The sequence below is a fragment of the Mus caroli genome, unplaced genomic scaffold, assembly GCF_978045245.1.
Source record: "Mus caroli unplaced genomic scaffold, Mus_caroli_1 scaffold_8, whole genome shotgun sequence".
Taxonomy (NCBI): Eukaryota; Metazoa; Chordata; class Mammalia; order Rodentia; family Muridae; genus Mus; species Mus caroli.
The window spans coordinates 102387696-102403998 of record NW_028227263.1 but is presented as its reverse complement, the minus strand read 5'-3'; the positions used below and the strand labels follow the sequence as shown (position 1 = coordinate 102403998).

Below are 16303 nucleotides of genomic sequence, written 5' to 3'. Positions count from 1 at the left end.
AGGGAGAAGGAAAGCCCACGGCCACAAAGATAATCAAATTGGATCTTTACTGAGCTATGGTGAACGCATGGAATACAACACAAACACGGATGATACTAGAGTTCATACTTTAAATTCAAAATTGAAAAAATACAAATTGAAAAATAGAAATATTTAGTTATTAAAATTTCTCTCTTGTAATTCTTTTGTGCCTTTTGATCGGAAGGTTGACACCTGCCCTTCTTCACCCAGATGTCGGTGCTGGCATTGGCTGGGACAGAGACGGGCAGGTGAAATGTCAACCTTCATCCTTAAAACGGAGTTTTTGATTTAGGTATGTAACGGAAAACAGTGACTGTCACAAGCGTGGGCAGCCACTCAGGACACTGCTGGGCAGAGGCAAAGGAACCTCGCCATCTTGCAGAATTGCAAGCACCCTGTCGCACTGCCAACTCGGACCGGGGTCTGCATTCACATCATCGTAAGGGCGAGCTAGCCAGTGTTAGCTCAGGTTCAAGTAGAGTATGGCCCTCGGGGGACTTGGTCTTGGGTCTCACAGTGTGGGTGACTGGTCCTGGCCGCCTCTCATTTCCAGAAACAAGCTGCAGCAAAGGCAGGCAGTCCCACTGTTCCTCGAAAAGGCATGCACCTGCCAGGACCACACCACAGTCATATACATTCAGGAGCTGTTCGTGAATATCCCTTCTGAGACAGATTCAGTGTTCACAAGGGTGGGAACTTCAACCAAAAGTTTCTAACTGTCCTCCAGGGAACCAGGGCACGGCTCTGCACACTTTGAAATGAACCAAACATACCGGTTCAGATTTCCTGCATGTCCTGGTCTCAGGCAATTGGCTCAGTTCAAGTACAGGAATGCCAGAGTCGAGGAAGGCGTCATGGTGTTTCTTTGAGCATCTCAATTCCTGGTTACTGAGACTAGGACCTGACCTGGGTCCTTGCAAACAGTGCCTCTTGGGATCGAGGTATGGGACAGCCCCCATGATGGACAGCCTGGTCACCATGATGGGACTGTAGTTGTGCTTATGAATTCTGATGTGTTTGCATGCACAGGAGAAAGTCACTTCAAAGTCAGGGGCTGGCTTGGTGCCACCTCACAGACTGCCTCGGTTGCATGGATATCGCCGCCGCCGCCACCACCACCAATAAATAAAGCTAGCCATGTGCTCGGAGTTTCTGTGTGGATCCGGAAGGCCTCACTCCTGTGTGCTTCAGCCTGCAGACACTTGTCAGGCTCACAGGACAGCCTTGATGACAGCTCTTCAGAACACGGGAGTTCTTTCCACTGCACTGCATGGCTACTCCTGGCTCTCCAGCGCCTCGCTGGCTCTCAGGGCCCTTTTCAGTTCCTGCAGGAGTGTGTCGCGGCTCTGCGCTGTGTACTGATCGTAGCTCTTACTGTGCTGGGACTCATAATGGCGCTTCAGGTTGTACTCTTTCAGCACTGACACGTTTTTTTTGCATATTAAGCACGTAGGCATGCTCTTCACTTCCACAAAGAAATAGTCTCGCTCCCACTTTTCTCGAAACACGCGGCCCTCTCCTTCTCTCTTTCGTTTGGCCACTTTTGAAGGAGACATGGGTACAAGAAAGATTTCACTTTTCTCTGAATGCTACCACACAACCACCATGGTGCCAGCCCCATGACTGAGGCAGGGCCCCTGCCTCACCGTGGAAGAGCAAGAGAGTGGTGGGGACTGTGGCGAACCCAAGAGCATGAGCCCCACTGACGGGGCTACGACTGCCAGGCAGAAGGGCGGGCCCAGTGTCAGTCTCTGACACATCGAGAGGAACAGACTGCACACTGTGTGAGCCTCACTGGAGCGTTACAGCTAACGGGAGGACAAAGTGCCATGCTGACACAGGGAAGGCCAAACAAAACCCATCTGTGGTGGCCCATGGGCCACTAGATTGCAGCCTCTCTCCTGGGATGGGTGGGTCACCTGCACATTAACCGACGTCCCACACCCAGGCAGTGGTGGTCCAGGCACAGACCACACTCAGGACAACATGTGCCTGTGTGACAAACATCTCACTCCATCTCCAGGGGGAAGCCTGGGGGTACTCTGCGAGACAGGAGCTACCCAACTCACCCACACTCAACTGAACCCAGTGCTGCTCTTTGTGAAACCATGAACAGCACACACTTTCATGGGGACATCCTGACTTCCTGGTGTGGCATGTGTCACCTAGACACTCCCATGACCTTGCCTCTTGCTTGCCCTGCTCCTACAATCCGTCACAGCTTCCTGACACCTCCCGCTCAGTCTGTGCAGTCCTGCATGCCCAGGACAAATCTCCAGCTCCTCAGTCTGGACTCTCCAGCTCCGCCCCTTCCTGAACGCTCACGCTCCAGGAGCATCCACCTGCTGGCCCTGCTGGCCCTGCTGGCCCTGCGCTGTGGCTTTGGCTATCTGCACCTAGGTCCTTCTGGCTCCCGATTACTGCTTCTCCTTCCAGGCTCCTCGGAACCCTGGCTGGGTCAGAGGCATTCTGGGCTCTAACCCCTTGAGTGCACATGAGCTGTACACTACCTGCCCACCTGCTCCAAGTCTCCCAGAACCAGGCCCACCATGCTGCCTCCAACTCATCCCAGGGCCCAGCATCACCCAGCCGGGGCCTTGGGGAGTCTGTAAGGCGAGAGCAAAGACAGCCCTAGGGGCGTCAGTCACGGGAGCCGGGCATTGTTAAAAGGAACTTTATTGGGTGTTGGGTTCAGATGAGGTCCATGAGGATGTCGTCCTCCATGACGCTGGGCTGCAGGCCCGGCTGGGGGACCGGGCCCCGGGGACCCCCGCTCAGCAGCATCTGACCTGGGGGGCAGCGGGAAGGGACTGCATCTCCCAGTGGTCCCTGGGGCCACTGAGGACCCTGGGCCTCTCATCCCACTTCCTCTGGGAACCCAAGGCAGTAAGGTTTCTAGGAAGCTCCAGGGAACGCCAGAAGTCCTTCTAAGCCCCACTGAATGCAGACACGTTCCTTTGACCCTTCGGGAGCCCTTCCCCCACACGTGTAGCTTCACTGACCCTAAGATATCTTCCAGCACCCCAGGATCAGAAGGTAAGGATTTGGGGGATTTTTTACCCACCACAAGAGGTCTTGCTCTTATAGCTGAACTTCCCAATGTCCCTTTAAGTCCCCTTGAGCTATGGGAGGCCCTTTGGTAATAGGGTCCTTACCAGTGGCTTCAGGGACTCCCACTCTAGACCCCTGTCCTCCCCTGGAGCACCCTTACCTGGCAGTGGCGCCCGCTGGGGAAGCTGTGTGGGCCACGACTGGGCAGGTGGAGGATGCAGGAGCTGCGGCCCCAGCTGGGGCTGCCCCATGCTCTGATGTGGTGGCAGCAATGTAGGGGCCCCTGGAGGCTGTAGGTGGTGTAGGGAGGCCTGGGGCGGGGGCACCCCAGTCTGGGGCTAAGGAAGACAAAGAATGACTCAGAGGGCCTAGTCCAAACTCCGGGAAGGTCCACCGCCCTGGGAGCCTTGTCCAGCCCACTACTTCCTCCCAGAGATACCGGGTCAGAACCTACAATTCCCTGCTGCTTTAATCCCAAGTCTCACCGGTGCTGGGTTAAGGAGAAGGCTCCGCAGCTGGGGGTTGGCCCCAGGATTCTGGGGCCGCAGGATGGGTCCAGAAGGAGGTGGGCCAGGGGCTGCTCCAGGAGGACCTTGAGGTGCGCCTGTGGGGGCCTGGGTAGCACCTTGGGGCTGGGGCTGCCCTGTAGCCGCAGAAGCTCCCACGGCACCCTGAGGCTGAGGCTGTGGTGCACGGAGCTGTAGCTGGGGAACAGAGGCATGAGGAAGGACAGTAGGGTGGCCGCCCCAAGTCCACCCACCTCCATCCCCAACCCCACCAGTCCCCACCCAAGTCCTCACTAGATTCTGCGGGGGCCTCGCTTGCTCCTCCAGAATGGGGCCCAGGCCTGGAGGTGCCTGCTGTGCCCCCATCTGCACGGGGACAGAGAGGACAAGTCAGATGAGGGACGGTGACTGACCCTGTCCTGTCGGGGAGACCCGGTGTGTAGAAGCAGGGTGCCGTTTTCTGGGGGCACACCATCAAGGAGGTGCGCCACACCTGCCTGGCTGTAAGGTGGGTCCTATATCAGGAATCTGAAGTGGATACTGAAAAGGGACTAAGACTGCTCTGCTAGGACACAGGGGACATGGGACTCAGGCGAGATGTCTGGAGACAGGAGGCCATAGTGCCCAGCTGACCGGGCTCCACACTCACCCCGCGCTGTTGCTCCAGCTTTTGCTGCTGGACCTGCTTGTGGTTGGTGATGACCTGGCGGATGCCGTTGACGAAGCCACTCTGGTCGTAGGGGATGAGGCCCATGAAGATTTTCTTCTTAGACGAGTACAGGAGCATGAGCACGCGCACCTCGCATGGGGCCGTGTGCGGGAAATGCACGCAACCCGCCTGTGGACAGAGACTCTCAGGACCTGCCCACCAGGGGGCTCCCAGATATCCCTCCTCACACTCTAACACTCTACAAGCCCTGTGAGCAAGAGGTAAGGAGATCTCTCTGTATAATGGCAGATGAGGGACGGTGTCTGCTTGGCAACTGCCCCAGAAGACAGAAACTGAGTGTGAGCAGTGAACCAGGTAGTCAAAGGGCCCAGCAAGACCGAAGCACCCGCTGGCTACTAAGAAGGAAAGACAGCAGGTCACATCAGAAACCCACGGTGACCCTGACTGAGCGCCTCCACCTCCTTGTCTCACTTCAGCACAGCGCTGGACTGCCTCCCCCCAATCACACTGGAAAGGGCTCTGCTGGGGAGGATGCCAGAAAAGATGGAGTTAGACCCTTAAGGGTGGCTCTATCTCTCTGCCAGTGTCCATAAGCATGGACCAGGGACAGCAACATCACAAGGCAGCCATTTTGGGAGTCAGGGTGCCCCCTCAGACTCTCAGGGGACTGTCTTTGGCTACCATGGTTTCCTTCTCAGGACCTGGGTTCGCTCAGCCTGCAGCTGCTGCTCACACTGTCCAGTACAGAACCGGGTGGTGCCACCGGAGCTGGTGTGCTAGTGAATACTCTCCCCTACAGGGGGTGCAGCCTAGCGACCCAACTCTGGCCCAGATTAAAGGAGGCCTGGCCAGAAGTTGTGGACATTTCTCATTTTCTGAAGCAGGAGATTCAGCCATTGCCTCTTCCATATGCTTCCAGGGTACCAAGAAGCTCAGGTACTACTCTCTACCTACAGGTCTAGGCGTGACATCACTGGGCTCCCTGCTGGGTCCTGTTCTACAGCAAGAACACCAGTTCCTGTTACCCTGTGGGAACATTAACTCAGAATCCATCATCTGCACTGCTGAGCCCACCACCAAGGGCTCTGGGACCTGCTGAGCGGCCTGATGACAGCCCCAGCAGGATCCCCAAGTGCTTGACCCCCACCCACAAAAGAGAGTACAGGGGGAAAGGGCTGGAGGCTGATGATCAACAGTACTCTGCCTGGGAAAAAGCAGGCACAGAAGTCCCTGTGCTGGGGCCGGGCGTGGTGGTGCACACCTTTAATCCCAGCACTCCAGAGGCAGAGGCAGGCGGATTTCTGAGTTCAAGGCCAGCCTGGTCTACAAAGTGAGTTCCAGGACAGCCAGGGCTATACAGAGAAACCCTGTCTCAAAAAACAAACAAACAAACAAACAAACAAGAAGTCACTGTGCCTAAAGCACGTACACGGGCACTCGTGTCTTCCCCAGACACAAATTTCACCCCACTGGCCCCCAGGAAGGTGAGATGGTTCAGGAGATGCCTCTACAACAGATCAGATGAGGGCAGGCCCTATCCAACAGAAAACAAGAGGGGCAGAGAAGTCAGGCTCCACTGCACAAGCCTACAAAGGCAACCCAAGGGAGCCTGGGGCAGCAGGACCTCCATGTGGAGGTGTTGCTACACAGTACGTCTTGTCTCAAATCAACAAAAACAACAACAAAAAAACTAGCACCACAGGACAGGGACTCAGTAGGCCCTAGGACACATGTACTTAAGCAAGGACGAGGTTCTATCTGCAGCGCCACAATAAGGCACAGGGTGCGAGGATCAGAAGTTCCTGGGGCTGGGTCCCCGGGGCCCTCACCAAGTTGGCAGAGAAGGGGACAGGGGTTGGTGCACTCACAAAGCCATTGCCCATGATGCGGTAGAGGCCTTTGAGGGACTCCAGGTCCTTGTTGGTGAAGTGGAACTGAACCATTCTTGAGTTCCGGAACAGCGGGCCCAGGGTGGTCTGCAAGCAGACAGCTATCACGCGGGGCAACACGCGAGGGGAAGCATCATGTGAGGAACAAGGCGAGAGGCCCAGGCAGGCCTGGCCGGGCAGGACTCACCAGCAGCTGCTGAGGGATAAGCTGCATGATCAGTTTCTGGGGCCATTGCTCAGTCTTCCTGGAAGGCAGCATAGGGGAAGGAGAGTCAGGGCAGTCAGGCTGAGCCTGCCCCGCCCCTGACAAATACCTACAGGTTTTCTCCATGGTTCACATAGACCTGGCAAGGCAGAGACCTCGTCAGCTTGGTGTTGGCATCCACAGATGCAGGCTTGGGTTTCTGAAAGAGAAAGGGTGACTCAACCAAGGCCTGGTGACTTAACCTTCACCAGCTCCCGCAAGCCCACAACCCCTCCCCCCATCTTCCCAGCAACCCTACTCAAGTGCCCAGATCCCACAAATATTGGGTCCCTCTTCTGGGCCCTACATCTTATAGTCACTATCCTCCAGAGCCCAATATCTGGAACCCTGTTGAAAGCCCAAATTTTGGTTTTTGCAGCTTTGGGGTGTGTATGTGTGTGTGTGTGTGTGCGCGCCCGTGTTGACTGACTGGGGATGGAGGCCTGTGTCTAGTAGACAACTGCTCAATCAATGAGCTCCAATATAATGTTTTGTTTGTTTTTGGTTTTTTGAAACAGGGTCTTTCTGTGTAGCCCTGGCCATCCTAGAACTCACTGGCCTCAAACTCAAATCCACCTGCCTCTGCCTGCCCAGTACTGGGAATGGTGGGACATCCTGCCTGGCTCCAACATAATTCTTAAACGCCAGCTTGAGACCTGGGCCACACATCCTAGCCTTCCTCTGCACATCCTAAGTGCTCTGGGAGCCCACCCTCGACCCCCGAGCCACTCACCTCCTGCCACTCGAGGACGCCACTCCAGGCTAGGAGCTTGTTGGATACTGACTGCTGCCCTCCAAGTGCAGGACCCCCAAGCTGGGCTGCTGAAGGACCATTGACCCCACCTGGGGTTACAGTGCCTGCCTGCTGAGGACAAACAGCAATGAGGAGACCACGCTCTGTCGGGGAGTAGACACCTTACAGGGGCGGGACAAAGGACCTCCGCGACCACTAGCCATATGTCTGAGACCATCCATGCCAAGCAGGAGGAACCAGACTCCCAGAATTCCAGGTTCCTCAGGCCAGGAGCCCACAGCCCTGCCCCAGAGGTACACATCACAGCTATGCACCTCACCGTGGAGCTCAGGCCCCTTGTGGGAGGCTAGGTACCGCCTTTCATCTACTGTGAGCACAGCAGCAGCCTGAGGCTGGGGACAAGCCACCTACCAGAGACGGAGCCCCAGGCTGCGCAGGAGCTGCCAGGACTGGTCCGGGGGCCACGGTTGAGACTAGGCTAGGCTGTGAGGCAGGAGGTGGCTTCGGAGCTCCAGGGGGCACAGGAGCCAATTGGGGTGCTGGGGCCTGGCTGAAGGGGGGCCCCACTCCTGGAGCAGCTTGCTGGAGAGGGTTGATGGGTGAGACTGTGGGAGAAACCAGCGTGAGTGGGGAGCTGGGTCAGAATGTAGGGAAGCCCCCTCTGCCTCTTCCAGAACTCACAGCGTGGGCCCAGCCCAGCCTTCTGGCTCTTGGCAGCCTCCACAGCATTCTGCGCAGCCACCTGAGCAGCACTTAGGTTCCCAGGGACCTGTCACATGAAAGAAGACCACGTGTCCCTAGAACTATGTACTTCTGCACCCTGAAGCAAAATACCCAGCTCTGATGACCCAGGAGCTTTGACTCCACCCCCACAGAGGCCACATCTCCACAGGGCCCCAGGAGCTGCCCCCTCCCCCCATTACATCCATACCTGGTACTGTGGTGGGACAGGGGGCAGAGCCTGCGGGGGCGCTGCTGACAGCGTGGCAGCAGAAGCTGGAGCTGGTGGCAGGGGGACTGCTTGCTTGGTCTGCAGAGAGCCTGAGGCCGAGCTGCCGCCAACTGAGCACAGGAGAGACAACACAGGCCCGAGAGAAGGAGTTGGGGGTAGAAAAAGGGATATCCAAAAATCCATGTTAACAGAGTACCGAAAGGAACCCCCCCCCCCTTCGCATACAGTACCCAGGCCTCACCAGGCAGCACGAGCCCACGCACAAGCACCATGTGCCTGGGGTCCTGGCTGACATCTGCTGGTTGCTGCAAAGGCTCCAGTAGGGCAGGAGGAGCCGCCTTCTCAAACAAAAGCCGGAGGGCTGGCAGCTTTCTCGGAGAAACGATGGAGAAGTGGATGCCTCGCTGCAGAAGGGGAAAGCAATAATGGCCTCCATGAACGTGCTGGAGTTAAGTCTCCTCCCGTGCCGCGTGGTGGGACAGCACACCGTGGGCACAGAAAGCCTGGCCTTAGGTTACCCAGAATTCTGAGTATGGACAGTTGTAAGCAAGCATAGAGACTTTTGCTATTTTTTGCCTTGGGTTTTGGACCCCAGCCTGCTTCCTAGGATCCAGGTGTGGGCCTCCCCCTCTCTCCCTCCCTCCCTCCCACACAGGGGTGCAGCCCCCCACTCAACACTCCCCTCACCTCTCCTATCTTCTGCACCAGGCTCTCGGTGGTGCAGCCCGAGTAGGTGGTGCTCTCCACAGCAGGCAGGAGGTACGGGGGCGAGTTGCAGATGAGGAGACAGACTCGGTGGGTCTGGCCACTGCCAGGGACAAAGTCATGGGATAGCAGGTTCTCCATGGCAACTGGGTGTCATGTCCTCACCCTCTGAGGTCATTTACAGCTGACAACACTGAGGCTCTCGGATTTAGTGACAACTTTAACTCATCTACTGGGCAAGGAGCATAGGAAGGAGGTCCCCACCTAGTGTCTGGTCAGGCACTGGCCTGGCCTGCCCTACACAGGACCCCACTTCTTGTCCCCCATCCAGGGTGAGGATCAAGGAGGATTTCCCGGGAGGCCAGACACTCACATCTGTTCACGCATCTTCTTAAAGTCATCGAACAGCTGCAGGGCAGTGCTCAGACCTTCAGCGATGAGACTGCAGCTCTCGCCACCACCGCCCATGAACCTGTGGGAGGGATGCCAGTTAGACCCAGTGCCCAACACAGCCAGCCAGCACTCCTCCTGACCCTCCCACAAGGCACTGCACTGACAGGACACTGTCCTTAAGAGTTTTACTCAGTGACTCAGAGCACCAAGCCGGGAGAGATGCTAAGAAGGGAGGACATCAAGAGGGGAGCAGGAGGAGCCAGGACTCTGAACATGGCCTCTGGGCGTCCCAGTCCAGGTGGCCCAATGCCCTGACTGTCCTAATATCCCCTCCCGAATGGGCCATCTGCCTCACTGGTTTATTTCCTTTTCTCTTTTTCTTTTGTTTTGTCAAGGTGTCACTTACAATTTAGTCTGGGCTGACTTAGGACTCACGGTGTAAACCTGGCTGACCTTGAACTCACAGATCTCTGCCTGCTTTTGCCTCTCAAGTGCTGGGATTACAGGTGTGTGCCACTAGACTTTCTTTTTATTTTATGAATATGGTGTTTTGCCTGAATGTGTTTGTGTACACCATGCACACGCCTGGTGCCCTAAAATGGCCAGGAAAGGGAATCAGATCCCCAGAAACTAGAGTTACAGGTGCTTGCGAGCCTTCACACGAGTGCCTGGAATCGATCCTCGGTCCTCTGGAAAAGCAGCCAGTGAGTGTTGTTAAGTACGGAGCCGTCCATCTCTCCAGCCTCAATCTCCTACTGCTAGAAGAAGCACTAGTACGAGACAGGCTCCGGCTTCCTCCACAGTGCCATGGGTGAAATGCACTTCAGAGTGGCGCAGTGTTAGCTTCCTAGAAGCAGGCTCTACACCAGTAATGGAAGAGGGAAGTACAATCCATCCACAGGACCTCCAGGCCTATGAAAAGGGGAAGGTGGCGAGATGTGGACAGTCCACAGGAAGGTCAAGCCGCAGAGCTCCAGGGCCACCTACAGCTGGAGAGGCCGGGGAGGAGCCTTTCCCCAGAGTTTCAGGCCCTTCCCACTCAGTCAGCACTGTGACCTGGGACTTGCAGCCGCCATACTGTTTTTGAACCTGGTTTCTGGTACTTGTCCACGGCAACCTAGGAACCCACCCGCGGTGTCCCTCTGCATGGTATCCTGGGGGAAAGGCCTTTGTTCCAGCACAACTGATGCTACCACAATCTTTGGGCTGACTTGTATGGCCGCCTTAGCCCTACACTGCTAAAATGTGACAGTCTCATGTCTGCCCCTCATTTTCCCTATAGACAGGGACAGGGTCTGGGCCCTCTCATTTCTTGTTCCCAGACTGGCCCACCTGTCTGGCCCATAAAAGGCATATGGTAGAAATAATTGGTAAATGAATAAAATGACTGTCCAGCCAGCAAAGCCTTTAGCTGGGCCTACCCTCCTGTCCCTGTCCTCTGCCTGACAGGCTTGCAGAGTAACTGATGCACGTATTTCTGCCCAGACTCCCCCAAACCTACTACATTCTGGATTAGGTGAAAACCCAGCTTATCTATCCTGACATGTGCCCAGCTTGCCCTCCTCCAGGAAGCCCACCACCTGACCCCACCAACTCAAAGCCTCAGGTCTATACATGGCTCAACAGTTAACAGCACCAGCTACTTTTCTAGAGAATGCAGGTTCAATTACTACACAGTAGCTCACAACCATCTTTAAGTCCAGATCCAGAGAACCTCATGTAGAAGTCAGAAACAACAATGTCTCTGAGGCCAGGGACACGGCACGGTGCGCACACATACACACACACACACAACAACCAGAAACTTTTTTTTTTTTTTGGTTTTTCAACACAGTGTTTCTCTGTATAGCCCTGGCTGTCCTGGAACTCACTTTGTAGACCAGGCTGGCCTCGAACTCAGAAATCCGCCTGCCTCTACCCCCCCCCCCCAGTGCTGGGATTAAAAATCATAAACTTTTAAATTAAAAAACAAACAAACAAACAAACCCGGGTGGTGGCACAGTCTGCACTGGAGAGGAAACTGGCCTGGAGCCAGCCTGGTTGGCTTTTCAGCCTGCACCTCACTGCAAAGTGGTTGCTTAGCCCCCCTCCCCCTCCAACGCAGATAACAAATGAGTGGTAACACACTGAGCCTCCCAACACAAGGCCTGGGCTGGGTTCCCAGCAAGATAAAAACAGAGCTGCCGAGCCTGATGACCCGAGTTCAAACCCTAGAACCCCCAGTGCTGAATCAGAGCCAACTCCTGCAGGGTGGGAAGTAGAGTTTACACACACACACACACACACACATTTAAAAGAGCTCCCAGGTTGATTCAGCTACCTTTGTCCATCATTACGCCCTGCCCCAGAGGCCCTGGTCACAGTGAGTGTGATCAGCAGCTCCACAGGGCCAGGACAGTGTCTGCACCTCACGACCACTCAGCATTTGTGCCGCACACCTTCACGAGTGAATAAATGCACACCTTCACGAGTGAGTAAATGCACTGTCAGCCGAGGGCTGTGACACAGGCACCCTGTTCTTTCTGACTCAAAGCCATTAGCTATGGGAGACCGGCTCCTGGCAGAAGGGAGATGTAACATCAGAAGCCTACCTCTTAGCAGCACAGCCACTTAACTGTCCAGCACGTCCCGCCCTGTCTCCCAGCACCATCAACAGCAGGTGAGATTTCCTAAGCAGGTACCAGCCCGGCCACTGTCACTCCCATTCCTGTCCTGCCCAGAACATCTTGGACATGAGTCACAGGCCCTGAGCAACATAGCAATCCTGGGAGAGTTAAATGATGTTGAAATGCCAAGCAGCAGCAGAGGCCTCCAAGATGGGGGCACTCGTGTTTACAGGATTCTAAGCGCAGAAGTGAATGCCACAGTGTCCTGTCCAGCCTTTCCCCTAAGGGAGAAGCCACTCTTCCCACAGTCGACACCACTCAAGTCTGGCTGAAGCTGCTCCCCGTAGCCATCACTCATGGTTCACATGGCTAGCATCTCCTGAAGCCTTAGGTCACAGAAACAGAGGACAACTGGCTGATATGAAACGTCACAGAAGACTCCTCACACAGAAACATGCCCAGAAGATTTACTAGCCAACAAGAATGGAGCTGGCTGGCACTGGCTCCCCAACTCACATCTGACCAAATGTTGCAAGTGTTGTGGGTGGATATGGTGGAATCCTCGTATGCACCAACCCTGATTTGCAGCAATGAGGGCCTTGGGGCTTCCCAGAACTCCAGATGGGGGTTCCTCCATCTAGCCCAGAAGTTCTCAGAAGACATCGACACTTTACAATGCCTGAAGATAACTTTCTAGGGATGCCATTGGCAGCCAGCAGGTAAAGGCTGTTAGACATTCTCGCAGGGTCAGGATGTGGCTCAGCACCCAGGACAGGCCTCCCAACAAAGACTTATCTAGTTTGGGATCTGGAGAGATAGCACCCTGGTTAGGAGCACTGGCTGCTCAGATTCCAGAGCAGCTGGCAGCTCAGAACTGTCCATAACTCCAGTTACAGTGTCTGGCACCCTCACACAGACATACATGCAGACAAAATCATCAACACTGTTTTGTTTTGTTATTTTATTTTGGAAGGGAAGTTGCAAGTGTTGTGGGTGGATATGAGGGGACAGAGAGATGAGTGGGTTAAAAAATAAAAGAAAAGATTTATATAATCCAATCTAGGTATAGCAGCTCAAACAAGCAAACCTAACATGGGTGAGGCTGAGGCAGGAGGATGGAAAGGACTGTGTGGTGTTTAAACCGGACTAAGGGCCTAGAAATGAATCAGTGTTCAGAGCACTGGCTGCTCTTCCAGGGGATCCAGGCTGCAGTCCCAACACCTCCATGGCACTGTGTAACTCCAGTTCCAGAGGATCTGATGGCCTCTTTGGGTCTCAAAGAGGACTGACTAGACACAAGTGTTGCATATACATGCATATAGGCAAAACCTCATACACATTAAATTAAAAAAAAAAAAAATCTGTTTTAAAAATGTGAGTGCAGCCGGGCGTGGTGGCGCACACCTTTAATCCCAGCACTTGGGAGGCAGAGGCAGGAGGATTTCTGAGTTCGAGGCCAGCCTGGTCTACAAAGTGAGTTCCAGGACAGCCAGGGCTATACAGAGAAACCCTGTCTCGAAAAACCACCAAAAAAAAAAAAAAAAAAGAAAAAATCTGAGTGCAAAGTGTCAACAATGTCAAGGATGGGAAGGCTGGCTTTATACTAACTCTAATCGTAACAACTTCGGGGAGGGGGTGGGACAGGGCACAGGTCAGCTTTCCATGCCACCTACCATGTCACACACACACACACACACACACACACACACACACCTGGAACACAGCAGACAAGAAGACATTCAACACACACCTGCTTCATCAAAGCAGGATCTAGATTGGCACCGCTATATGAACCTTGACCACAACCCACCTGTGGAATCCACATGGCGAGATTAGCACCAGCGCCCCTTCGACCCTTCTGGTGCCCACCAATCTACACTGTTATTCATTTGCAAACCAAGACCAGGAACAGGGCAAGCAGAAACTGCGGGCACTCATGCACTGCTTACTGTGTGCTGGGCAGAAGCACCCTACACAGCTCTGGTGGTCTGTCCCCAGGGATCCCACTGGTCACCCATTCTTATCTGGACCAGGACAGACTCACCTACCAAACAAGTGGTGACAAAAGTGATGGAGTGTCACTTGGTCATCAAAAAGCCTGGTGGCTTCCTCTTTGCCCCCTGGATTCACTCATTCACTCTAAGCAGAGCCAGCTGCCAATCTGGGCATCACTCTGCTCTACGCCAGGGCATGATGGCAAACAGCCAGCAAGGAACTAAGACTGTGTCCACAGCCGCAGAACAGCCATCATAGACATCACGGCCTCACGGCCCGGGCTCTTTCAGGCATGCCAGGGAGTGGAAGAACACAGCCCTGTGAGACCTGACCAAACACACACGGCCTGGCTTATCCTCCTGAGTTCCTGACATACAGATGGCTTCATGAGGAGCAACTGTGCAGTCTGAAATCCTTAAAAGTGGGGTGGGAGTGGGGAAACCACCCGTCCGTTATACGTTATACAGCAACAGATAGTCAAGAGCACAGAGAACAAATACGAAACGGGCAGCACAAAGGACCCCAGGACCGGGCAGTCAGAGAGTTATCTGGGAAGAAGCCACGACTCTACTCCAGGCTGCCTGGCTCTACAATCTGGTCATGGTGGCAGGTGTCTGTAATCCCAGCAACCAGAAAGTAGAAGCAGTCGGATCAGCAATTCAAGGCTACACTGTGCCGGGTGTGGTGGCCCATGCCTCTGATCCCAGCACTTGGGAGGCAGAGGCAGGTGAATTTCTGAGTTCGAGGCCAGCCTGGTCTACAGAGTGAGTTCCAGGACAGCCAGGGCTACACAGAGAAACCCTGTCTAGAAAAAAATAAAACAAGGGGCTGGTGAGATGGCTCAGTGGGTAAGAGCACCCGACTGCTCTTCCGAAGGTCCAGAGTTCAAATCCCAGCAACCACATGGTGGCTCACAACCATCTGTAATGAGATCTGACTCCCTCTTCTGGTGTGTCTGAAGACAGCTACAGTGTACTTACATATAATAAATAAATAAATCTTTAAAAAAAAAAAATAAAAAAAAATAAAACAAAAAAGGCTACACTGAAAACTGTGACCCAACCACATAAGGAGCTCTCAGGGCCCAGACCCATCCTGTAGACTCCTCTGGAGTAGACAGACAAGTACAGATTTAGAAAGAAGAAGAAGCTGACAGTAACTGCACACTGAGACACGGACTGTAGGGACCCACACTGAGTTCTGCTGAGCGCGGGGCACTATTCAATCACAGGCCCACAGTCTTTCTTGGGGGGGGGGGTCCCCATCCTGCCCCAAATGGAGGCATAGCTCACTTGATGCCATCGAGCCAGGTGACAAACTCATAGGCACTGCTGGTAGGTGCGTGACATTGTACATAGGACTCTGGAGCGCAGTCCACTGTGTTGAACACCACAAGGCTGTACTGGGTTCCACCATACTGGGAAGAAAGGACAGAAGAACTTTACAACTGAGATCTTTGACAAGGAACAGGCCATCCCAACTTCAGATCATTTTAGAAATAAGCTCTGAGCCCCTCTTCTCTCAAACCCAAGACTAAACCCATCTTTCCTCCCTCAGACACAGGGGTCTACCGGCTTCCATCCCGCGACTCGGCCGCGCACTCACGTCTCCCCCAAAGTCCGTCTCCGCAGGGGGTCCCCCGTTGAAGTACCTGCAAAGACGGAGGAAAGGCGGGGTCGGCACGAGCTTTAGGTTAGCTAGGGCGGCGGGAGGCGACGAGAGGTCTCGCTCACTCACTCTATGGCAGGCAGCAGGTAGTGCTTGCGGAGCTCCTCGAAGTACGGCCCCAGGTTTGCTGTCCCCTCGATCACAAACACCACATCGGCGACCAGGCCCCCGGCCCGCGCCGGGCCTTCGGATCCGGGGACCATGCCCCGCGCCGCCGACGCCAGCGCCGCTGACGCCGTCGCCGTCCCGGGACGAACAGAAGTGCGCTTGCGCGGTGCGCGCACCCCCGCCGGACGTCTGGCAGCTTCTGCTGATGCTGATACGGCCATGTTTGTGCGGGGCATCTTGCGAGCCGTGGCTTTATCTCTACCCTGGGGCATACCAACAACACGAAACTCTCAGAATGGGCACAACGAGCCCCTTTAAGGGCCTCTTGAAATCGAGCAAACTTTTGCGCACAACATCAAGCACGAAATAAATCGAAAAACGGCACATCCGGTCACCATCTTGGAGTCGAAATCTAGTTTCCGACTCCGGGCTAAAGGGATGGTCGGGGAATCCGGTTGCTAGGCAACGCGTACCCATCCGTTGTGGTCTCACACAGTGATTAAGTTAATAAATTCTGTTCTTTCTGACCGGGAACCGATGAAAGAGAGCGGTCCAATCACATCATCGGAAACGACGTTGCTAGGCAACACTGTAAAGTTGCCCAGGACTTGGAAGCAAAGCAGTTGTTTTTGCTGGGAAAGAAGGGAATTCCAATTTAAATGGGGGTTGCTAGGCAACACCTAATCTCTGTTTTCTGGGAAAGAAGCCAGAAACAGAATCAAAGAAAATACATTCCTTATT

At 54.5% G+C, this 16303-nt stretch overlaps 1 protein-coding gene across 6 annotated transcripts; it reads right to left on the bottom strand.

Moving 5' to 3' along the window:
- Positions 1-39: 39 nt before the first annotated feature.
- Med25 (mediator complex subunit 25) lies at positions 40-15943 on the bottom strand. Of its 6 annotated transcripts, none has more exons than XM_021166698.3 (18): positions 15524-15941; positions 15392-15437; positions 15079-15203; positions 9166-9264; positions 8775-8895; positions 8329-8491; positions 8067-8197; positions 7817-7904; positions 7547-7740; positions 7115-7246; positions 6456-6541; positions 6325-6382; positions 6117-6224; positions 4228-4416; positions 3873-3944; positions 3558-3776; positions 3233-3410; positions 40-1561 (listed from the first exon to the last, which is right to left on the bottom strand). In XM_021166698.3, exons 1-18 carry the CDS (start codon positions 15832-15834, stop codon positions 1296-1298), a joined length of 2586 nt encoding a protein of 861 aa, XP_021022357.1. In that variant the 5' UTR covers positions 15835-15941; the 3' UTR covers positions 40-1295. The 6 variants fall into 6 exon arrangements, with proteins under 6 accessions (XP_021022357.1, XP_021022358.1, XP_021022359.1 ...); XM_021166699.3 differs by having other exon boundaries at positions 7115-7243; positions 15524-15939; XM_021166701.3 differs by lacking the exon at positions 40-1561 and adding an exon at positions 2682-2810 and having other exon boundaries at positions 15524-15937.
- Positions 15944-16303: the final 360 nt, after the last annotated feature.

Coding starts and splice junctions, on each gene's coding strand:
- Med25 (XM_021166698.3), bottom strand. CDS start 15,834: ATGCCCCAGGGTAGAGATAAAGCCACGGCTCGCAAGATGCCCCGCACA. Junction 7,741..7,816: donor GGCTGGGCTGGGCCCACGCT/GTGAGTTCTGGA, acceptor TTTCTCCCACAG/TCTCACCCATCAACCCTCTC. Junction 4,417..6,116: donor GCATCATGGGCAATGGCTTT/GTGAGTGCACCA, acceptor CTCTGTCCACAG/GCGGGTTGCGTGCATTTCCC.